The sequence below is a fragment of the Acanthochromis polyacanthus genome, chromosome 19 (genome assembly GCF_021347895.1).
Source record: "Acanthochromis polyacanthus isolate Apoly-LR-REF ecotype Palm Island chromosome 19, KAUST_Apoly_ChrSc, whole genome shotgun sequence".
In the NCBI taxonomy this organism is placed as follows: domain Eukaryota; kingdom Metazoa; phylum Chordata; class Actinopteri; family Pomacentridae; genus Acanthochromis; species Acanthochromis polyacanthus.
The window spans coordinates 31,672,671-31,697,653 of NC_067131.1; the positions used below are offsets into that span (position 1 = coordinate 31,672,671).

At 41.4% G+C, this 24,983-nt stretch overlaps 1 protein-coding gene across 3 annotated transcripts in view; it reads left to right on the forward strand.

Annotated features, from left to right (window-relative positions):
- Positions 1–24,642, forward strand: part of LOC110963427 (SUN domain-containing protein 1-like) — a 31,370-nt gene extending 6,728 nt beyond the window's left edge. For all 3 annotated transcript variants that reach the window (XM_051939889.1, XM_051939887.1, XM_051939888.1), the window contains 16 exons: positions 1,031–1,285; positions 5,643–5,711; positions 7,381–7,536; positions 10,191–10,260; positions 10,443–10,495; positions 11,338–11,525; positions 16,211–16,537; positions 16,643–16,735; positions 18,104–18,159; positions 18,866–19,007; positions 19,109–19,312; positions 19,869–19,953; positions 20,271–20,386; positions 22,926–23,093; positions 23,163–23,255; positions 23,820–24,642. In XM_051939889.1, coding sequence (XP_051795849.1) covers positions 1,031–1,285; positions 5,643–5,711; positions 7,381–7,536; positions 10,191–10,260; positions 10,443–10,495; positions 11,338–11,525; positions 16,211–16,537; positions 16,643–16,735; positions 18,104–18,159; positions 18,866–19,007; positions 19,109–19,312; positions 19,869–19,953; positions 20,271–20,386; positions 22,926–23,093; positions 23,163–23,255; positions 23,820–23,936 — 2,192 coding nt within the window. In that variant the 3' untranslated portion in view covers positions 23,937–24,642. The remainder of the gene's footprint in view (positions 1–1,030; positions 1,286–5,642; positions 5,712–7,380; positions 7,537–10,190; positions 10,261–10,442; positions 10,496–11,337; positions 11,526–16,210; positions 16,538–16,642; positions 16,736–18,103; positions 18,160–18,865; positions 19,008–19,108; positions 19,313–19,868; positions 19,954–20,270; positions 20,387–22,925; positions 23,094–23,162; positions 23,256–23,819) is intronic.
- The last annotated feature ends 341 nt before the right edge of the window (positions 24,643–24,983 follow it).

Sequence of the window (24,983 nt, forward strand, 5' to 3'; positions counted from 1 at the left end):
TCCTCCGCCTTCGGCTCGTATCGGCTCATCCCTTCGTGTGATCACATAAACATATACACATATGTCTATGACATATACACATATGTCTATGTGATCACCCCCTCCCCCCAGACGAAAATAGAAATATTCGGAGCTCGTCTCTTCCCTGCGCCTTCTGCCCACTTCGGCTCTTCGGGTCATCTCGGCTCATCCATTTGTTTGTTACCACCACCAGAATGGCCGGGTTGCTGCCGACTCTGACGTCACGCTTCACTTTGTTGCATAAACACAAGACGAGATACTGAAGACCTCCGCTGTTTGGGAATTCTTCAGTTTAACTGAAGACAAAACGAAGGCAGTGTGCATAATTTGCGTCCGAGAGACACATCCCCCCCCCGTCAGACGTGACGGGGCAGAACGAATATTCGGATATTCGTCTTTAATAGGGCCCAAATATCCGGAGACCAGAAACCACTATTTGGGCCAGCCCTGGTCTTTGTGGTACCTGCGTCATATTGTGGTGGTGGTGTTTTTTTTTGTGGGAATTTTACACGTTTTTTGCTAGATTTTCTCATTTATTTTGGTTGATTTTGGACCTTTTTACAGTATTTATGCACTTTCTGATTATTTAAATGTTTTTCTGTGATCATTTCCCATCTCTATGTGGGTATTTTGCACTTTGCCTTTTTGTGGTGTTCTGCTGTTTTCAGATGATCTGTTTTCCTGGTTTGTGTGTCTTTGTGGTTCTTTTGTCTTTTTGTAGCCATTCGTCATCCAGCAGTCCTTAATTATGTCTCCGAGGAGGTTTGGTTACTGTTCGTTTTTCACCTCTTTCTGTTCGGTTCTGGTTCATTTATGTGACTTCCTGACCATTTTGTTTGTCTTTAAGGTCAATTTGTTTTCTATTTGATCAGAGCTTTCACTCATTTAAAATTTTATTGGATGCAGGATGATGCATTTGTTGATTTTTAGTTCAGTTTTATTGAAGGAACATAAAACCAACGTGAACGTTTGTCACTTGTTCGTCACAGATTCCTGGTTTGTGTTTCAGAGAGCACCATGATGGAGGATCAGACCAGCATTGTGGGCGACATCTCGCTGACCGGTTCAGGCGACGGCGGCTCCAAACTTTCGCTCAGCAGAGTTTACTGTAAAGACTGTGAGCTGGAGTCGGACCAAAGGGAGGCCGGAGATGCCTACAGCTCCTCCAAATACACCTCCTGCTCCTCCTCCTCAGTGTTCACACCATCAGAGACACAAACATCCACCATCTACTGCAGAGATCGAAGCCGCCGAGATCGAACAGGTGAGACTGAAAGGTTCCATGATTCAGGAAATATTTTATCCACCTGGAGAAACGACAAACGAACAACAAACCCAAATCAGAGTTCTACCTTCGTACTGGGAATATTTCCAGAGTTCCAGGTCTTTGAAGTTCCCTGTAGAAAGTTCTAGAGTAGAGTTGTCAAGTAGGTCTACTCTAGATAGAACTTTCTCCAGTTGTCGGTAGGTCTACTCTGAAACTTTCTCCAGTTGTCGGTAGGTGTTAGAAGAATTATGCTTAGAATCCTTTGAATAGAATACATATGCTTAGATTATCATTGATTGACTGTGAAACATATGTTCCTTTTGAACCATGACTCTGTATGTATTTTAAACCATGATTCTACGTGTCCTTTGTACTCTATGGCAGAGACATGTAGACACAGCACATACCGTGAGGTGACCAGAACTGGGCCTTCTAGATAACAAGACAGGCAGACGCAAATACCACATGTCTGCCTCTGAAGGTCTTTCTGTTCCTGAAGAAGGTTTTTCCCATTGTCATCTCATGCTGAGTCATGGTACCACCCTCTATGTTACATTCCTGTCTGAAGCAAATAAAGAGACGCAGGGGAGACACAGGCTCTTTGGAGTTGGGTGGCTGATGCTACGGTGTTTACAGCTTGTCTCTCTCCCCTTGCGGCAAGTAAAAAACAAGAGCTCGAGTACTGTCTCTGCTTCTCTGTGCTGTCTGTGTTTGTCAGGTTTTAAACCCAACAGTAGGTCTACTCTAGAACTTTCTCCAGTTGTCGGCAGGTCTACTCTAGAACTTTCTCCAGTTGTCGGCAGGTCTACTCTAGAACTTTCTCCAGTTGTCGGCAGGTCTGATCTAGAACTTTCTCCAGTTGTCGGCAGGTCTACTCTAGAACTTTCTCCAGTTGTCGGCAGGTCTGATCTAGAACTTTCTCCAGGTGTCGGCAGGTCTGATCTAGAACTTTCTCCAGTTGTCGGCAGGTCTGATCTAGAACTTTCTCCAGTTGTCGGTAGGTCTACTCTAGAACTTTCTCCAGTTGTCGGCAGGTCTGATCTAGAACTTTCTCCAGTTGTCGGCAGGTCTGATCTAGAACTTTCTCCAGTTGTCGGCAGGTCTGATCTAGAACTTTCTCCAGGTGTCGGCAGGTCTGATCTAGAACTTTCTCCAGTTGTCGGCAGGTCTGATCTAGAACTTTCTCCAGTTGTTGGTAGGTCTACTCTAGAACTTTCTCCAGTTGTCAGCAGGTCTGATCTAGAACTTTCTCCAGTTGTCGGTAGGTCTGATCTAGAACTTTCTCCAGTTGTCGGTAGGTCTACTCTAGAACTTTCTCCAGGGGATGTTCTCCTTTTCTGCATCCAGTCTTTAGTTTAGTCTCACTTAGAACATTCTAGAACCTTAGACCACCATAGAGGTGGGTCCAGATTTATCACTTTTTAATGGACTTTTTCCATCATTTCTGAGCCTCAGAACTTCATCAGTATTTTTGCATCTGTTTTTGGTAATTTTGTATCTCTTTATGTAAACTGTGAGTCTGGGGTAATTCTTCTTCGAGTTGTTGTTCATCTTCTTCATCTTCCTGTTCTAGTTAATCTCATAGTTGTGCTTCTTCTTCTAGTTGTGTTTTATTTTCGTGTTGATCTTTTTGTTTGTTTTTGTTCCTCCTCCATCTTTCTGCTCCTGTTCTGCTGTTTCTTGTGCTTCTTCTAGTTGTTCCTTATCTTCCTGTTCTTCTAGTCGTTTTTCATTCTTGTTCTTCATCTTCTTCATCTTGTTCATTTTCTTGTTGCTCTTGTTCATCGTCCTGTTAATCTTTGTACTTGTTCTTAATTTTTTTGTTCTCTTCATTCTTTGTGTTGTTCTTTATCTTCTTTTTGTTCTTCGTCATCGTCCTGTTGTTCATCTTATTCTCAAACTTCTTGTTCTTCATATTCTTGTTCCTCTTCTTTTGTCTTCTTCATTCTGTTCTTGTATTTCGTCTTCTTCGTCCCCTCCTTCTTCTTCACTGTTATACTGCCATTAGTTTCCTGCTCGGTTCTCATTTCACTTTCATACCACTGAGCTCGTTTCCTGTCCTGCTCAGAATGTTTTTGTTTAATCTGTGGATGTAAATCAGCTGAAACCACCTGTAGCTTCAGGTAAACTCCTCCTGTTTGATCGCTGTAGTTTGGTTCTTCCAGATGTTCTGCAGCTGTGGTTCAGGAGAGTTGCAGCCTCGGTGCTCAGACTCACCTGGCGTAGACGCGAAGGTATCTCCAGGTGGAGGTTTCTGGGGTTGAAGCTCTTTAATGGCACAAAACTGAGGAGAAATGTGTTGTTTGGAGAAATTCTGTGCTTTTTCTTTTCCTAACGTTCTGTTGAAACCACCGGGTGACTTTTTACTGTCATCTTCCAGGATTAATCACATTTTTACAACAATTTCTGCTCCGACTTGACAGAAATCTTATGAGCATAAAACGTGGATATTTCCAAAGATATCTCTAAAATTTTAGCTTGATGTGTCCAGTAGATTTAAAATCACCACTAAAAGATGCAGAAAGCGCAATAAAAAGCCACAAAATCTCCGGAGAAAGATGAAAAAATCGCCACTAAAAGACATGAAGTGGGCATTAAAAAATGCTGAATGGATCTCCAATAACTAGCTCAAACATTTTGTACAGTTTTGTTATTTTAGACAGTTTTGAGGTCATTTTTGACAAGTTTGTCAGTTTGTACCAATTCTGAGTGATTATTAATGTGAATATTTTTATTTATACTGCCTGTCAAATAGTAGTTTTTCATTCATTTAATGGTGATTTTTATATCTTTTAGTGCTCATTTTATGTCTCTTTCTGGGGATTTTTGCATTTTTTTAGTGGTGATTTAGTATGGCTGGCCCAGGCGTAAACTAACCGTGACGTCACCCGTTGGTTTCAACGGCGAGAAAATGAAGCCCGGATTTTGCTACTTCCTGGTCGCCGTTTTGGATTTTTTGGAGCCAGTGACGTAAAAAGCGTCATCAACCAGGCTGGACCAGAGAGCAACTAGGGGCAGGATTGGCTGAGGACTCTCTTATCCCGCCCACATTTTACCGCAGAGGCTTCTGTTGCTGTCTATCAAGTATAGCCACGCCCCCTGGCTCCGCCAACTTTAACAATTTATTTAAAATTCAGCATTGATTTATTTTAAGATCGGCCACCTGATCTCTCATTTTAACCATGAAAACTAACGGGAAAAAAATCCTGAGCTGCAGAACATCAGTCTATCAAATTTTATTTTTTCCAAAAATGAATTGGGGTCTATGGAGAAAAAGCTTCTTGGAGCCAACCCTAGTGGACGGCGTGATATTGCAAGTTTTTGACACTTCTGGGTTTGCTTCAATTCTGGAGCCAGATGCTACGTCCACTATATATACAGTCTATGGGCTGGCCCGAATAGTGGTTTCTGGTCTCCGGATATTCAGGCCCTATTAAAGACGAATATCCGAATATTCGTTCTGCCCCGTAACAGCCGACGGGGGACGGGGAAGGCGGGACATATATTCGGATACCAAAATTAATATCCAGATACCGCCATAGTGAACGAATATTCGGATATTCAGGTCCAGCCCTATGATTTAGTGTATGTTTTTGGTAGTTTTACGTCTTTTGAATTGATATTTTGTATGTTTATAGCCATTTTTGTGGTGATGGATCATATTTTTCTTGCGATTTTCGCACCTTCTAGTGGTGATTTTGTGACTTGTAGTGGTGATTTTGTTACTTCTAGTTGTGATTTTGTGACTTTTAGTGGTGATTTACAATCTACTTGAAATATTGAGCTCAAATTTCAGAAACTTCTTTGGAAATATACACATTTTATGCTATTAAAATATTCATTATCAAATAATGTGCTCAAAGGTAGAACTTTTCATGGCAGCTTTAATTTGATATTTTTCAGCTCAGTCATATTCAGAGATTATTGATCTACTGTCCAATATTCTGGATCAATAACGTGATCAGAAACAAGAGAAACTTTCAGGTTTTTATCTTTGACAGGTCCTCAGATGTTGTTGTTCAAACGGAGTCAAAATTAACATAAAAAAGCTACTTTTTAAAACGTTTATCTCGTAGAATATATTTGACACATGAAGCTGAAATTTCCCAGATGCCTTTGTAAATATTCACATTTGATGCTGACGGGTTCAGAATCGGAGCAGATTTATTCCATCAGAACAAACTTTCTTCTCTCTTCCGTTCCAAACAAACAAATGTGCTGCATCACTTTGGCTGTTTCCACGGTGAAATGCAAATATCTGCCGGCGAGGCTGCAGCCGGTCGTCCTGTTCTTCTGATCCTGTTCTGTTCCTGTTTGTTCTGATCCTGTTCTGGTTTCGTTTGTTCTGCTGCAGCTCGACCGGGTCGCTGTGGAGCCATGAAGGAGTCAAACTCGACGGAGATTCATCCCAGCGGAGCTCTGTGTGAGTTTATTTTACCGGATCCACTGTAAAGGTAGAAAAGTCTGTCAGGATTAAATGTTTTAAAACCAGCAGCCACAGGAAACATCTTACTGCTGGTTAGTTTTAATTCTAGGTTTAAAGAGTCTTAAAAACCCTGCATTCAGCTTAAAAACAAAAATCATCCGAAGGTGTTAAAAATGAGTTAAGTTGATTAAATAAAATCAGGTCTGTACTTCTGTGCTTGTTTCTGTTATTTTAGCGTTAAAAATGTAGAAGAAATCAGTTTTCTCCTCTTAAATCAGTCTGTCATGAATAACATTTTTATAAAATGTCATATTTAATGTGGTTTTAGTGAAAAAAAATTTATAGAAATCATGCTGCTGTTAAGGGTCGATACCAACTGTAAAGGTAGAAAAATCACCACAAACATGGCTGTAATGTATAAAATATGAATTAAAAAAATGCAAAATTACCACAAGAAAAATGTAAAATCATCAGACTAAATCAGTTTTCTCCTTTTACTTCAGTCTGTCATGAATAACTCTAAAAATGTCATGTTTAATGAGATTTTTAATGAAAAAAATGTGTGGAAATCACGTAAAATTCTGCTGTTAAGGATTGATACCAACTGTAAAGGTAGAAAAATGACCAATAAAAGACGCAAAACCACCACAAAAATGTAATCTACAAAATATCAATACAAAAGATGCAGAATTACTGGAAATCTACACTAAATCACTACTAAAACCTGTAAAATCAGAACAAAAAGACGCAAAATTACCACTAAGAGGTACAAAATCTCTACAAAAAGACACAGTCACCAAAGACGACATCAGTTTTCTGCTTTTACTTCAGTCTCTGCCGTGAATAACTCAAAAAATGTCATGTTTAATGTGGTTTAGAGTGGGGAAAAATGTATAGAAATCATGTGAAATTCTGCTGTTCAGCATCGATACCAACTGTAGAAAAGTCACCACTGGAAGATGATAGATCACACAAAAATGGCTCAAACATGCAAACTATCAATACAAAAGATGCAGAATTACCATAAAATCACCATAGATTAAATCAGTTTTTTTCCTTTTACTTGAGTCTGTCATGAATAACTAAATAAAAGTTGTATTTAATGTGCTTTTTAGTGGAAAAACATGTATAAATCATGTAAAATCCCTTTGCAGCTTGAATAGAAAATACTTTAGTTGATCTATTTTCTGCTGTTCAGGGTTAAAATCATGTTTAGTGTTTTTAATTTAAATGTAAATCCAACAAAGAGATGCTGAAAACTAGGATTTTAATTAAAAAGTCATTAAAAATAATCTCATTATATTAAAACCAGAAAACTTCCTAATTCTGCCCAAAAAGAAACTGTTCTTTAGAAACTAACACTGAATCTGACTTATTTAATTAAGAAATTCTTTAATTTTCCTTTTTGCTGAATAATTTCTTCAGTTAATCCTCTAAATGTGTTGATTTAAATGAGAAAATACTGTTATGAAATTAAAACCAAACAGAATATCCACATGCACTGAAAGGTTATTCTGTGAGCTGATGGATAATTAGTACCATGGACGTTCTTGTTCTTTGTGGATGTTAAATGAAGTTCTGTGTGGTTTATTAACATCCTGATGAACCTTCAGAGTCTCTGCTTTCACATGTTTCAGTTTAATCTGTTCAACTTCTTTATCAACAGATGGCGACTGTCAGGAGAACAAGCAAACAGAGACCAATACAGTCACCTCTTCATCCTCGTCCTCACCTTCATCCTCACCTTCATCCTCATCTTCATCATGGTCGTCAGTTGCAGTCTTTTTGTTGGGGCTGATGTGCAGCGCTGCCATTTTTACAGGTTTGTAACCAGTAACGGCCAGTAACGTCATGAATGGTCATTTTAAATCTAATAAAACCAGTAACATAATAAATTTAAACCATTTTAAATGTAGTAAAACCCATAACGTAGAAAACTGAAACCATTTTGAATGTAGTAAAATGGAAGAGAATTTGTTTGTGGTTTTTACAGAATGGATCTAATGCAGAGGGTTTATTATAGGAGACGTTTTGTATGCGGCATGTAGAATGAGTAGAGTTTTTGATGTAATATTGATGTTTTGAGCTCAGATTTGTTCAATTTTTCCAACTGATTTGCACCAGAAGCCACACGATGTGTTCAATGACCAGCTGACAGTTGGAAATCTGAGGGTTCTCTCTGTGCTTAGAGTTTCTGACTGACAAATTGTGTCATTTGAGCATTTGAAAAAACAAACAAAAAAAGCCTTTCAACCCCAGTGGCAGGTCTTTATAAAACAGGTTTTTTTTGTTCATAATGGAACTGAACATCACACATGATGGGTTCAAGGACCGTCAGAAAGTTGAAATTCTGATGATTGTTTCTGTTCAGTGATTTCATTTATTTTTTTCGGTCCAGAGAGTTAAAACATAAGTTAAACCTAATGTTTGGTGCTTCAGTTCACTAATTTTCCAGTTAAACTTTCTGAACATGAACAGTTCTTGTAGATCATACGTTTAGATCTGATTCTAGCTGCTGTGGAGGTCGGTGCTCTTTCATCAACACGTTTAATCTCCATAACTTTGCTTCTGCAGCCGTGAATCTGTTCCATCTGCTTCAGAGTTCAGCTTCAGCTCTGTTGCCTCTGGTCAGGAAGTTCTGCTCTGCTTGGTGGAGCAGCAGTCGATCTGCAGGTTAACACCATCGTGGTGGACTTTTACTGACTCCTCTGCTTTGTGTTGGATTTGGGCTGTTTGTGGTTTGCTTCAGAAGATTTAGAGTTAGAAATCTGTCTGCTCCTTCTGTTCGTCCTCGTCTGCCTTCATGTTCTGGTTCAGCCGTGGATTTCTTAATGAATCATGGAGATAAGATGCATCAAGAGATGATCCAATGTGTTGATTAGTCTCTCAACTTTGGTTATGTCGGTTTTAGATGTCTACTGCTGTCAAGACAGACAAGATTTTACACAAATTACTCTACAAAGTAATGTCAGTTAATTAATCATATTAAGGAAGTGATTGCATCAGTGTTTAAGTGACCCATTGAGTCCACCAAGACTCTGACTCCTCTGAAGGAGTTCCATCTTCAGACTGTTCATCCAACAACTGTTGTCTGTTCTTCACCAGTCAAAGCTTCATGGAGACAAAGAGAAAGACTCTGATGGAAAAAGCTCCAATTAAATGTGAAGCACGGTGGAGGCAGCATCATGATGAAGCACGGTGGTGGCAGCATCATGATGAAGCACGGTGGTGGCAGCATCATGATGTGAAGCACGGTGGTGGCAGCATCATGATGAAGCACGGTGGAGGCAGCATCATGATGTGAAGCACGGTGGTGGCAGCATCATGATGTGAAGCACGGTGGAGGCAGCATCATGATGTGAAGCACGGTGGTGGCAGCATCATGATGTGAAGCACGGTGGTGGCAGCGTCATGATGTGAAGCACGGTGGTGGCAGCGTCATGATGTGAAGCACGGTGGTGGCAGCGTCATGATGTGAAGCACGGTGGTGGCAGCGTCATGATGTGAAGCACGGTGGTGGCAGCGTCATGATGTGAAGCACGGTGGTGGCAGCGTCATATGAAGCACGGTGGAGGCAGCGTCATGATGAAGCACGGTGGAGGCAGCGTCATGATGAAGCACGGTGGAGGCAGCATCATGTGAAGCACGGTGGTGGCAGCGTCATGTGAAGCACGGTGGAGGCAGCGTCATGATGAAGCACGGTGGAGGCAGCGTCATGATGAAGCACGGTGGAGGCAGCGTCATGATGAAGCACGGTGGAGGCAGCGTCATGATGTGAAGCACGGTGGAGGCAGCGTCATGATGTGAAGCACGGTGGAGGCAGCGTCATGATGTGAAGCACGGTGGAGGCAGCGTCATGATGTGAAGCACGGTGGAGGCAGCATCATGATGTGAAGCACGGTGGAGGCAGCATCATGATGAAGCACGGTGGAGGCAGCGTCATGTGGTTTTCTGTTATTAATTGACATTACTTCGTAGGAATCTGTTTTCACTTTGATATGAGGCCTTTTTCCCCTAAATTGTTGAAATAAACTTAAATTAAAATGATCATAATTCAACCCTGAAAATAAGAAAACTTTAAAAAGGGATTTATTATTTTTATATCTGCTGTTTATTAGATTTAAAGAGTCTAAAATAAGCAGAGACACGAAACATTTTTTGTTTATTTTTATTTGAAGGTTTAAAATGTCAAACTTAATTCCATGAAATCATTAAAAATATTAAAGTCTAAAACCTTCAGATCAAACAGAGTCGTTCTGGTTAAACATAAAAGCGTGGATCATCAGTCCGTCGGTTTTCTCTGTAACTGGGTTCGTGTTCCTCAGGTTTAATCCACGTTAGCCGTCCTGTTTCTGCTCTAGTCCAACTTTAGCTGCTTCTTTAACCAACGTCTTCGTTTTCTTCTGTCATCTCGACCTGCAGCTGAAAACCTTCGCCTCATCGGATCCTTTACCTGAAACTGTTCTGTGTTTTCAGGTCGGACTGCAGCTGAAGCTTTCAGACTGTTTCACCAGAGATGGAATCACACAACCACAGATCTCCACCGGTGAGTTCTCCTCTTTTATTCCTTCTAGAACTTTTATTCAGAGACACAAATGCTCAGGTTAAAGGTTCTTTATATATTTAATAATAATAAATGTTCTCGGATTAAAGGTTCTTTGTATATTTGTGTGTATTTAATAATACTTTCTCTCAGGTTTAAATGATCAGACTGGGTTTTCTCTGCAGGTTTCCTCTCAGACTCGTCGTCTTTCTCCTCCTTCTGCTGCTGATCATCTTCAGTGAGTCAAACAAGTTTGATTCTCTGCAAAACCTCCATCAGCCGTCTGTTTGTTCATCTAATATTTACATTATTTAGTCAAATTTGTCCAAAGTTTGTTGACATTTGTCCAAAATTACTTAAATTTGTGCAAAACTAGTTGAAATTTATCCAAAAGTTGTTGAAATTTGTGCCAAATTAGTTATATTTGTGCAGAATTAGTTAAATTTTGAACAGAATGAGTTCAGATTTCACTAAAATTAGCGTAAATTTGTCCAGAATTAGTTACATTTTGAAAAAAATAGTTCAAATTTGACCACAATTAGTTGAAGTTTGTTGAATGAATTTAAAAAAATTAATTATCTTAATGAAGGATCCAAAGTGCCTTAGAAGTTGTTCAAAACGAGACAAAATGGTCTAATCTGAGTTAAAACTTGAGCGCTACTTGGGTTCAGTGGTTCTCACTGACGCCTCACAGCCAGAAGGTTCTGGTAAATTTCTAATCTTCATTATTTACATTTATTCTGTTTTTGACGCATAAACGGAAACGGGGAGACTAACACTGACTAATACATACTAAATCACCAGATTCTTTTATTTTTCTGTAAAAAAATGCAGTTAGCAGGTGTTTAATAACCGTTTCTTTATTTATATGATATATATAATATAAATTATGTATTATATTCAGCACCAACCTGCTGGACTTCCTCCTAAACCTTCTCTAATTTAAAGCTAAACTGCTGCTGCTATTTGGGGGGAAAAGGAGGAAAATTTGCAGGAAATTAGCTCGAAAACAGTAAAAAAAAAAAAAGATGCATTTTATCTCCTTTTTCAAACTGGACTCTTCTGTTCTCCCCCCGTCAGGTCTGTGTTGGTTCGGTCCAGCCGGTTTGCAGTCGGTTCTTCTGGCCTTCAGAACCTCAGAGTGGAGAACGGCTGTGGTTCCTCAGAGCCAATCAGAAGAGGGTGCCGTGGAGTCCAGGGAGGTTCAGGTGTACGAGGAGCCGCTGACCGGTCGACCTCTGGAGGACCAAACACCGACGGGACCGGAGGTAAAACACCGCAGACCTTCTAGATGGTCCACATGTTGTAGATGGTCCACATGTTGTAGATGGTCCACTTGTTCTAGATGTTGTAGATGGTCCACATGTTGTAGATGGTCCACATGTTCCACTTGTTCTAGATGTTCCACTTGTTCTAGATGGTCCACATGTTCTAGATGGTCCACATGTTCCACTTGTTCTAGATGTTCCACTTGTTCTAGATGTTCCACTTGTTCTAGATGTTGTAGATGGTCCACTTGTTCTAGATGGTCCACTTGTTCTAGATGGTCCACATGTTCCACATGTTCTAGATGTTCCACATGTTCTAGATGTTCCACATGTTCTAGATGTTCCACTTGTTCTAGATGTTCCACTTGTTCTAGATGTTCCACTTGTTCTAGATGTTCCACTTGTTCTAGATGTTGTAGATGGTCCACATGTTGTAGATGGTCCACATGTTGTAGATGGTCCACATGTTGTAGATGGTCCACTTGTTCTAGATGGTCCACATGTTCTAGATGTTCCACTTGTTCTAGATGGTCCACATGTTCTAGATGGTCCACTTGTTCTAGATGTTCTAGATGGTCCACATGTTCTAGATGGTCCACATGTTCCACTTGTTCTAGATGTTCCACTTGTTCTAGATGTTCCACTTGTTCTAGATGTTGCAGATGGTCCACATGTTGTAGATGGTCCACATGTTGTAGATGGTCCACTTGTTCTAGATGGTCCACTTGTTCTAGATGGTCCACATGTTCTAGATGGTCCACATGTTCCACATGTTCTAGATGTTCCACTTGTTCTAGATGGTCCACTTGTTCTAGATGGTCCACATGTTGTAGATGGTCCACTTGTTCTAGATGGTCCACATGTTCCACTTGTTCTAGATGTTCCACTTGTTCTAGATGTTCCACTTGTTCTAGATGGTCCACTTGTTCTAGATGGTCCACATGTTCTAGATGGTCCACATGTTCTAGATGGTCCACTTGTTCTAGATGTTGTAGATGGTCCACATGTTGTAGATGGTCCACATGTTGTAGATGGTCCACATGTTCTAGATGGTCCACTTGTTCTAGATGGTCCACATGTTGTAGATGGTCCACATGTTGTAGATGGTCCACTTGTTCTAGATGATCCACATGTTGTAGATGGTCCACATGTTCCACTTGTTCTAGATGGTCCACATGTTGTAGATGGTCCACTTGTTCTAGATGGTCCACTTGTTCTAGATGGTCCACTTGTTCTAGATGGTCCACATGTTGTAGATGGTCCACATGTTGTAGATGGTCCACATGTTGTAGATGGTCCACATGTTCCACATGTTCTAGATGGTCCACATGTTCCACATGTTCTAGATGGTCCACATGTTCCAGATGGTCCACATGTTCTAGATGTTCCACATGTTCTAGATGTTCCACATGTTCTAGATGTTCCACATGTTCTAGATGGTCCACTTGTTCTAGATGGTCCACTTGTTCTAGATGGTCCACTTGTTCTAGATGGTCCACATGTTGTAGATGGTCCACATGTTCCACATGTTCTAGATGGTCCACATGTTGTAGATGGTCCACATGTTGTAGATGGTCCACTTGTTCTAGATGGTCCACATGTTCTAGATGGTCCACTTGTTCTAGATGGTCCACATGTTCTAGATGGTCCACTTGTTCTAGATGTTCTAGATGGTCCACATGTTCTAGATGGTCCACATGTTCCACTTGTTCTAGATGTTCCACTTGTTCTAGATGTTCCACTTGTTCTAGATGTTGTAGATGGTCCACATGTTGTAGATGGTCCACATGTTGTAGATGGTCCACTTGTTCTAGATGGTCCACTTGTTCTAGATGGTCCACATGTTCTAGATGGTCCACATGTTCCACATGTTCTAGATGTTCCACTTGTTCTAGATGTTCCACTTGTTCTAGATGTTCCACTTGTTCTAGATGGTCCACATGTTGTAGATGGTCCACTTGTTCTAGATGTTGTAGATGGTCCACATGTTGTAGATGGTCCACATGTTGTAGATGGTCCACTTGTTCTAGATGGTCCACATGTTGTAGATGGTCCACTTGTTCTAGATGGTCCACATGTTGTAGATGGTCCACTTGTTCTAGATGGTCCACATGTTCCACTTGTTCTAGATGTTCCACTTGTTCTAGATGTTCCACTTGTTCTAGATGTTCCACTTGTTCTAGATGGTCCACATGTTCTAGATGGTCCACATGTTCTAGATGGTCCACTTGTTCTAGATGTTGTAGATGGTCCACATGTTGTAGATGGTCCACATGTTGTAGATGGTCCACATGTTGTAGATGGTCCACTTGTTCTAGATGGTCCACATGTTGTAGATGGTCCACATGTTGTAGATGGTCCACTTGTTCTAGATGGTCCACATGTTGTAGATGGTCCACATGTTCCACTTGTTCTAGATGTTCCACTTGTTCTAGATGGTCCACTTGTTCTAGATGGTCCACTTGTTCTAGATGGTCCACATGTTGTAGATGGTCCACTTGTTGTAGATGGTCCACTTGTTCTAGATGGTCCACTTGTTCTAGATGGTCCACATGTTGTAGATGGTCCACATGTTGTAGATGGTCCACATGTTGTAGATGGTCCACTTGTTCTAGATGATCCACATGTTGTAGATGGTCCACATGTTCCACTTGTTCTAGATGGTCCACTTGTTCTAGATGGTCCACATGTTCTAGATGGTCCACTTGTTCTAGATGGTCCACTTGTTCTAGATGGTCCACTTGTTCTAGATGGTCCACATGTTGTAGATGGTCCACATGTTGTAGATGGTCCACATGTTGTAGATGGTCCACATGTTCCACATGTTCTAGATGGTCCACATGTTCCACATGTTCTAGATGGTCCACATGTTCCAGATGGTCCACATGTTCTAGATGTTCCACATGTTCTAGATGTTCCACATGTTCTAGATGGTCCACTTGTTCTAGATGGTCCACTTGTTCTAGATGGTCCACTTGTTCTAGATGGTCCACTTGTTCTAGATGGTCCACATGTTGTAGATGGTCCACATGTTCCACATGTTCTAGATGGTCCACATGTTCCAGATGGTCCACATGTTCTAGATGTTCCACATGTTCTAGATGGTCCACTTGTTCTAGATGGTCCACTTGTTCTAGATGGTCCACTTGTTCTAGATGGTCCACTTGTTCTAGATGGTCCACATGTTGTAGATGGTCCACATGTTCCACATGTTCTAGATGGTCCACATGTTCTAGATGGTCCACATGTTGTAGATGGTCCACATGTTGTAGATGGTCCACTTGTTCTAGATGGTCCACTTGTTCTAGATGGTCCACATGTTGTAGATGGTCCACATGTTGTAGATGGTCCACATGTTGTAGATGGTCCACTTGTTCTAGATGGTCCACTTGTTCTAGATGGTCCACATGTTGTAGATGGTCCACATGTTCCACATGTTCTAGATGGTCCACATGTTCCACATGTTGTAGATGTTCCACATGTTGTAGATGTTCCACATGTTCTAGATGTTCCACATGTTCTAGATGGTCCACTTGTTCTAGATGGTCCACTTGTTCTAGATGTTGTAGATGGTCCACATGTTGTAGATGGTCCACATGTTGTAGATGGTCCACATGTTGTAGATGGTCCACATGTTCTAGATGGTCCACTTGTTCTAGATGGTCCACATGTTGTAGATGGTCCACATGTTCCACATGTTCTAGATGGTCCACATGTTCCACATGTTGTAGATGTTCCACATGTTCTAGATGGTTCACTTGTTCTAGATGTTGTAGATGGTCCACATGTTGTAGATGGTCCACTTGTTCTAGATGGTCCACATGTTCCAGATGGTCCACATGTTCCACTTGTTCTAGATGTTCCACATGTTCTAGATGGTCCACTTGTTCTAGATGGTCCACTTGTTCTAAATGTTCTAGATGGTCCACTTGTTCTAGATGGTCCACTTGTTCTAGATGGTCCACATGTTGTAGATGGTCCACATGTTCTAGATGTTCCACATGTTCTAGATGGTCCACTTGTTCTAGATGTTCCACATGTTCTAGATGGTCCACTTGTTCTAGATGGTCCACATGTTCTAGATGTTGTAGATGGTCCACATGTTGTAGATGGTCCACATGTTCTAGATGGTCCACTTGTTCTAGATGGTCCACATGTTCCAGAGATGCTGCTGATTTATTGAATTTGAGAAATTAAAAAAAATCAAATGTTTCCAGAACGCCTCAAACTGTTGAAAATGAATCAAATGTTTTCCAGAATGAGTTAAAATGAGTCTCAGATCGTTCAGAATGATCCTTATGGATGAAAACATCAGACAGACGGACTCAGAAATAGTTAAAAATGAGAGAAATTCATCTGAAGTGACTGAAAACTTGGGCGACACAGATGTTCAGTGGTCCTCACTGGGGCCTTACAGCTACAAGGGTCTGGTTCTGGTCTTTCTGTGTGGAGTTTCCATGTTCTCCCTGATGGGTTCTGACTGGGTTCTCAAGCTCCTCAGAGACCTGCTGAGGTTACCTGGTGGTCTTAAACTGTTTGTTGGTGTGAATGTTTCTCTGGATGGAATTAAAAAGAGTTGAAATTTGTCTAAATGGAATTAAAATGTGCTCGCTATGAGGTAAACAGGATCCGTATTAAGAAACGGTCCAGATCGAGCCTTTAACTGATGATGGTTGTAATTCTAGGACTCAGAGAATTTGGACTTGGTGGACTTGGAGGTTGTGGACTTGGAGGACATGAACTCGGAGGATGTGGACGTGCAGGTCATGGACTCGGAGGACTCGGAGCGTCTGGGTCGTCTGGAGCAGCGTTTGGCAGCGCTGTGGCAGCGAGTGGAGGCCGGAGGACGACGGGCCGAACAGAGACACCAGGAAGTTCTGCAGCTTCATCATCATCTTCATCATCCTCAGCAGCAGCAAAGTGACGTGGAGTCGTGGATCAACGTCCTGATGGAGCAGCAGCTGTCACAGCTCAACACCCGACTGGACGAAGAGCGAGTCCAGAGAGAGCAGGTGGGAAACTATTAGAACACAACAAGAACACAAACCTCCAGCAGCTCTGTAACGTTCAGGTTGATGTTCAGGATGAACCTCCTGTGAACTTCTGTTGGTCTGCAGGTCCGACTGCAGGATCTGCTGCAGCAGGAAAGTCAAACATCTCGTCTGGACCGGTTGGAGCTGCAGCTGCAGACGCTGGTGGCTAAAACTCAGGTAAAAATACCCGACCAGTTGGTAGAAACACTTGATTAGTTGGTAGAAACGCCCGACCGGTTGGTGGGTCATTCCGTGTGGTTTGACCAGATGGTGGTTGCTGCACCATCTTCAAATGAGTCCTAAATTTGCATGCCATTAGATAGTCACAAAAGTACTTTCTATGCTAAATTGTAGGCCTGTAGCTCAAATAGTTTGAGTTGTGGGGGTCTGAAATTTTCAGAATTTGGGCTATAAAAAGCCTCACCGGCATTTTTTGCGTCTTTAAGTGGTTATTTGTCAGCCTCTAGACATACCAGAGAGCTGTGAGTTGGTAAACAAGGCCTCTGCATGTAGCTAGTGCCCCACAAACATCCCCAGGTGTTTCCCTACACTCTGCAGGCCGTGGGGGCTTGCTAAAAATTAAGAAAAACCTATGCGCGAGTGGGGTTTGGGACCTTAAAAGTACTAGAAATACTGCACAGAAGTGTTCTAACAGCCCTGGGTTCCATTCTGCACAAACTTGTGTGATAACTTAGCAAACTGGAGCTTTCTAGGTTCCTCAGTTTGGAAAATATGAGCTCCCAAAGTTGGACGAGATTTGTAATTGGCTATTTTTGGTGGCAAAAATCTCAGTGTGGGACAGGTACCAGAGACCCCAAATTTTCCTACAAGACAGTTCCATCTGTCTTCTATCACTGCACAAAAAAGCAGCAGGGTTATATTTGTAGTTACTGAGATATTCTTACTCAAAATGCCATGGGTGATGTCAAAATGGTTTTTCCAAACTGAGGAACCTAGAAAGCTCCAGTTTGCTAAGTTATCACACAAGTTTGTGTAGAATGGAACCCAGGGGTGTCAGAACACTTCTGTGCAGTATTTCTAGTACTTTTAAGGTCCCAAACTCCACTCGTGAGTAGGTATCTCTTAATTTTTAGCATTTTTATCAAGCCCCCATGGCCTGCAGAGTGTAGGGAAACACCTGGGGATGTTTGTGGGGCACTAGCTACATGCAGAGGCCTTGTTTACCAACTCACAGCTCTCTGGTATGTCTAGAGGCTGACAAATAACCACTGAAAGATGCAAAAAATGCTGGTGAGGCTTTTTATAGCCCAAATTCTGAAAATTTCAGACCCCCACAACTCAAACTATTTGAGCTACAGGCCTACAATTTAGCATAGAAAGTACTTTTGTGACTGTCTAATAGCATGCTAATTTAGGACTCATTTGAAGATGGTGCAGCAACACCCCCAGAGAATATCTGCTCATTTCACCTGGAATGACCCTGGTAGAAACGCCTGGTTAGTTGGTAGAAACGCCTGACCAGGTGATAAATGTTGGGTTTGATCAGTCAGAGCTGCTGGTTGAAGATCTGCGTTTGTTTTCCAGGAAGTCCAGTGGAGACAAGAAGCTGCTTCAGCATCGACGCTTCCAGCTGCTGTCAGGTACCTCCATCATCTCCAGACCAGTCAGGTTTTATTTCCACCTCAACCTGTTCACATGTCGTCTCATCAGGTGTTTAAAATCTCTGCTCGGATGTCTGGGAACTTCTTCCAGGGCTGCTGTGGACAAAATTCAACTCTAAACGTCTCCAAAATTATTCCAAACCTGACTAAAATTGCTACATTTTCCAAAATGCCTCAAAACTTTGCCCAAAATCACAAAAATCTGCCTAAAAGTACTGAAGTTAAGCATAGAAATGTCTAATAAAAACTGTCTAAGTTCATGTATAATCTTCTAAAACCTTTTCTCAGTTACGTAAATGTGTTTAAAAGGACGTAGAGCTTGTCCAAATCCTGCTGGGTGTCCTAAATCACACGTCTGGTAATCATGTCCATTAATTAACAAAATGAGCTCCATATTAGGATGATGATCATTTAACTGATGATTACGACTAGAAGGAACCGTGAATGGGGTTGTTATTTTTAGCCTCTCAGGTGTTTAAATCTGTGTTTGGATGTCGTGGAACTAAAAGAAAAAGTGTCCCAAGTCACTCAGTGAATCAAATTCTGTCCACAATTACACAAATCTGTCCAAAAAGACTTAAAAGGTGCCTCAAAGTTATGTATGGTGCCTAAAATGGCTTCAGATTTGTCCAAAATTACCAAACAATTAGTGAGAAATGACACAGATCTTTAAATCCTCCTCCAGTGTCGGCGTGGACCGACAGTCCCATGATGCTTTGCTGGCGGAGGTTTCTCGGCTGAAGGCGGTTCTGGAGGACGTCAGGAGGGACGTGGAGGTTCTGTCCTCCAATCAAAACGACCGACAGCTGGCGGCCGTGCAGCAGATGGTGAGAAACCAAAGAGTTATTAAATCTGTTATCGACTACAAGCGTAGAATAGCTCTGTCTGCTGGTTTATCGGTTTTACTGTGGACCGACTTCCTGTCCAGGTTTCCTCCCAGCTCCGTTCTCTGGTCTACGGTGGAGACGGTGGAGAGTCTCTGCTGCAGTGGATGTCTCAGCACTACGTCAGCCTGGCCGACCTGCAGGTGGCGCTGTCCTCTCTTCAGCTCAGCATCCTGAACAACATCAGCCAGCAGCTGGAGCAGCGTCATGGCAACCAGCCGGTCAGAGAGGGTGCCATGACGACGGAGGTGAGAGCTGCTCAGTCTGGTTTCAGTTTGTGATTATTATTATTTTTTACAGGAATAAAGCTGTTGGTGTTATTTTATCACACCTCTTGTGTTTTGTCTCTTTCTCTCATTTATTTTTTATTCTTATATTTTTTTATTCAGTGTTTTTTTTTTTAACAGTTTGCACAAACATGTCTTATCCTGCTTTAAAGTTCATTTTTTGTCTCTTATAGTACCTCTGATCATCTGTTTTGATTCTTTTTGTCTCATTTTGGGTTTTTTTGTCTGTTTTGTCATAATTCCGTTTTTTTTTCTTGTTTTCTATGTTGCCTCTTTTTGTGACTATCTTTGTCTTATTTTGGTTGTTTTTCCTGCTGTTTTTTTTAAATGTTTTGTGGTTTTGTTCTTGTTTCCTGAATAACGTCCAGACAGAGTTTAGAGGTTTTAAAGTGATCTTTGTGACTCTGGTCTCTGTTTCCAGGTTTTAATTGACTGTTGAGTTAAAGAACTTTTATTTATTCTCGTTTAATGCAGCGATTATAAAGAATTATTAATGAATATTGTTGTTTTTCTCCAGGACGTCCAGCTGCTGGTCCAGGACGCTCTGAGGCTGTTTTCTGAGGACAGAACTGGATTGGCTGATTACGCTCTGGAGTCTGGAGGTCTGAAACAATCAATAATCTGATAATAATCAATAATAATGTGAATAATCTGATCACAGTTCAGATACTGCTTGTTTTACCTTTTATATCTTTATTTCTTTCTGACTCATGGAGGATAAAACAGCTGGAAGTCACATTTAGATTTAAAATCAGATTTTTGCATATTTAGCACCTCATTAAATATCCATTTTGGATTTATCATTTATCACTAATGGATCCAAATATCCATTAATGATGTTTGTGTATTAGTTATTGATATTTCTTTGTTATTTATTGATCTATTGGTCTCTCCATGTGTTTCCCTGTCCGTCCTGCAGGGGGCAGCATCCTCAGCACTCGCTGCTCAGAGACCTATGAGACCAAAGCTGCTCTGCTCAGTTTGTTTGGACTTCCTCTCTGGTATTTCTCTCAGTCTCCTCGAACCGTCATCCAGGTAACTCATCTTTAGTGGCCAGATTTAAACCCCGCATTCAGCCAGATTTAAACCCCGCATTCAGCCAGATTTAAACCCCGCATTCAGCCAGATTTAAACCCCGCATTCAGCCAGATTTAAACCCCGCATTCAGCCAGATTTAAACCCCGCATTCAGCCAGATTTAAACCCCGCATTCAGCCAGATTTAAACCCCGCATTCAGCCAGATTTAAACCCCGCATTCAGCCAGATTTAAACCCCGCATTCAGCCAGATTTAAACCCCGCATTCAGCCAGATTTAAACCCCGCATTCAGCCAGATTTAAACCCCGCATTCAGCCAGATTTAAACCCCGCATTCAGCCAGATTTAAACCCCGCATTCAGCCAGATTTAAACCCCGCATTCAGCCAGATTTAAACCCCGCATTCAGCCAGATTTGAACCCCGCATTCAGCCAGATTTAAACCCCGCATTCAGCCAGATTTAAACCCCGGATTCAGCCAGATTTAAACCCCGCATTCAGCCAGATTTAAACCCCGCATTCAGCCAGATTTAAACCCCGCATTCAGCCAGATTTAAACCCCGCATTCAGCCAGATTTAAACCCCGCATTCAGTCAGATTTAAACCCCGGATTCAGCCAGATTTAAACCCCGGATTCAGCCAGATTTAAACCCCGCATTCAGCCAGATTTAAACCCCGCATTCAGCCAGATTTAAACCCCGCATTCAGCCAGATTTAAACCCCGCATTCAGCCAGATTTAAACCCCGCATTCAGCCAGATTTAAACCCCGCGTTCAGCCAGATTTAAACCCCGCGTTCAGCCAGATTTAAACCCCGCGTTCAGCCAGATTTAAACCCCGCGTTCAGCCAGATTTGAACCCCGCGTTCAGCCAGATTTGAACCCCGCGTTCAGCCAGATTTGAACCCCGCGTTCAGCCAGATTTGAACCCCGGATTCAGCCAGATTTGAACCCGGATTCAGCCAGATTTGAACCCCGGATTCAGCCAGATTTGAACCCCGGATTCAGCCAGATTTGAACCCCGGATTCAGCCAGATTTGAACCCCGGATTCAGCCAGATTTGAACCCCGGATTCAGCCAGATTTGAACCCCGGATTCAGCCAGATTTGAACCCCGGATTCAGCCAGATTTGAACCCCGGATTCAGCCAGATTTGAACCCCGGATTCAGCCAGATTTGAACCCCGGATTCAGCCAGATTTGAACCCCGGATTCAGCCAGATTTGAACCCCGGATTCAGCCAGATTTGAACCCCGGATTCAGCCAGATTTGAACCCCGCATTCAGCCAGATTTGAACCCCGGATTCAGCCAGATTTGAACCCCGGATTCAGCCAGATTTGAACCCCGCATTCAGCCAGATTTAAACAGATTTAAACATCGTTTGTTCGAACAGGAAATAAAAACGGTGTCGATCACATCTGAGACACAGTTTGGACGACAAGCTCAAAATTTTTAGTTTTTTGGAGAATTTCTTTAGAGGAAACAGTGACACAAGATTAACAACATTAAAGTGATGAAATATACAAGTTTTACTTTTTTGTCTCTTATCATGTTTTAGTTCTTTTTTGACTACTTTGTCTCATTTTGGTCATCTTTTTGTCATTTTGTAATATTTTTGTTCAGTTTCCTTCAATAGCTTGCATGTAGCTTTTTTACTATATTTGTCAAATTTAGACCATTTTTTGGGGTCTTTTTTTGTATATTTTTTATTCAGTTTTCTTGAGCGATAGTTTGCAGCAGAATTTTCTGAAGGATTAAAGTTCTTTTATCGTATTTTATCTTCTGTTTTGCTTTTTTTTGACTATTTTTTTGTCTTGTTTTGGGCTTTTCTTGTCATTTTTATTTTCTATTCTGTTTTTTTTTTCTTGTCCCATGTTATGCTTCTTTTTTGACTATTTTTGTCTCTTTTTTGTCTTTTTTGACATGTTTTATATTCCATTTTCTAAGAATTTTCTGCAGGATTAAAATTTTCTGTCTTATTTTATTGCATCTCCTTGTACCTTATGCTTTACATTTTTTTTGGTCTAATTTTATTTTCCCAACAGAAATTCGCCTCATTTTAAACTCCACGACCATCAGAAAGTTAAAAGTCTAAGTATTCTGTCTGTTTTTACACTTTCTGGCTGATAAATGGGGTTATTATGTTGATGTCGTTTCTTTTTTGTTTTTATTTATTTTCTGTTTATTTGAGAAAAAATTTGCTGCTAAACGGCCGGTCGGTTTGAAAGATATTTTACTTTAACAAATCAGAGTTCTGTGAAAAACTGTCAGAATGAAGATGGTTAAATATCCAGAACATTTAGAGCTTTGTTGTTTTTTTATTCGCATGATTAATTTCAGGACCATCAGAGAGAAAATAAATGAATGATTCAGCCTGTTTTTAGAGTTTTATCTGGTACGTTTTAGTTTCTCCTGCAGTGTTTTGGAGTTCAGAGCCTGGATTTACGAATGATTTGCATAATAAGTAAACCTAGAAAGAGAACAACCTGCTGACTGAAAAAGAACAGAATACCAGAGTGTTTCCTGATTGGTCCTCCTGCAGCCCGACGTCCATCCAGGGAACTGCTGGGCCTTCAGAGGCTCCACAGGCTTCCTGGTGATCCGGCTCTCCATGAAGATCCTCCCCAGCTCCTTCAGCCTGGACCACATCCCCAGATCGCTGGCTCCGAGCGGGACGCTGCTCAGCGCTCCACGAGACTTCAGCGTCTACGTAAGAGGACGAACAGCTGCTGGAACATGCCGCCCACTTCCTGTTTGATCCTGAAGCTTTGTGTTCCAGGGTCTGGAGGAGGAGAGTCAGGAGAACGGGAAGCTGCTGGGAACGTACCGGTACGACCAGGACGGAGAAGCTGTGCAGACCTTCAGCGTCTCTGTGAGTCACAAAACGTCTAGAAGACTGGAAACCGATTCCTGAAAGATCTGAGAGGAGATTTGGTCCTCTTATCGGGATCCAAACCTTTAATTAAACCAGATGTTGATGTTAAAATGTTTAAATCTGCACTCAAAATGCAGCCGTATGCCGACGACTCAGTTTTATACGGATCTGGTTTATTCCGGTTTCTGACTTCTATTCTGCTTTCTCACTTTTATTTGTTTTTAAAATTTTATTCTGGTTTCTGACTTTTATTCTGGTTTCTCACTTTTATTTGTTTTTAAAATTTTATTCTGGTTTCTGACTTTTATTCTGGTTTCTCACTTTTATTCGTTTTTTTCAGTTTTATTCTGGTTTCTGACTTTTATTCGTTTTTTTCAGTTTTATTCTGGTTTCTGACTTTTTTTCTGGCTTGTGCGTTTTATTCAGGTTTTTGCAGTTTCACTTTGGTTTCTGAATTTTCTTCAGTTTTTTCTGATCTCTTCAATTTTTTCAGTTTACTTCTGGTTTCTGTGTTTTATTCTGGGTTTTTTCCTGATTTATTCTGGTTTATGTCTCCATCAGGAGGAGAACGACGAGGCCTTCCAGATCATAGAGGTTCGGGTTTTGTCTAACTGGGGTCATCAGGAATACACCTGCATGTACCGCTTCAGGGTCCATGGGACGCCCAGCGTCGTCTGAGCGTGCTCAGATCACAGCGAGTCGTCTGAGCGTGCTCAGATCACAGCGAGTCGTCTGAGCGTGCTCAGATCGTGGCGTGTTGAGGTGTGGTTGATCAGCTGATGGACGGTGACTCTGACGGTTTCCCTCCAGTGGAGTCTTTCCTGTGGAAAAGCGACTCACTGACGGTTTGGTGTTTGTGTTCATAGTTCCTGTTGGTGGTTTTCAGGTTTCATCTCTTTTCTTTTCCTGGTTCTGAAAATGCTCTGTTTAGTTTTCAGTCCATTTTTGGTACTTCTGTCTGAGCTGATGCTAAAGAAATCCTTTTCATGCTGATTTCTGCATGAAATGACTCTAATTCTGAAGAAACTGACTGCAGGACGTGATGCGTTCACTGTCAGGAGGAATTATTCCAGATTGTCATTCAGAAGCTTTAAGACTCTCCTTTAAAATCTGCTGCCTCCAGAAACACGCTGATGTTTCAAATCTCACATTTTTACAGCAAGAAATTATCAAGTCTGATAACCTCCAGAGATCCTTTAGTTTCCTTCAGCAGCTGATCGTAGGACGTCGGAGGGACCCTGAACGCAACACCGATGGACTGAAACCTGGAAACTGATGTGAAATTCATATTTATTTATTGTTTGTGCTGATGAAGTTGTTTTACTTTCATTAATTGATCTATGTTGGAGGTTTTTTAAACACAATAAATCTATTTTCTATGTGATTCAAAGCCTAATGTGACATTTTTTCATGTTTTAGCTGCAATGACGATCTACCAAACTTTATTCGTCATCTCTGGGTTTTAACATCAACTTATCGGAAAAAAAAAACCAATTCATTGATCAGCTAAGAAAACATGAGTAGAAAACTAACCAATCGACTGGACTGTAAAGCTCCAGTTCCACAGAGCATGATGCTGCCACCACCGTGCTGGACGGTAGGTCTGGTGTTCCTGGGCTTAAAAGGAAGTCCAAAACCCGCCCAAGACCATCTGAAACCAGTCCTAAAAAGGTCTGAAACAGGAGCAGCAATCAGGACCAATACCAAACCTTAACTACTACTAAA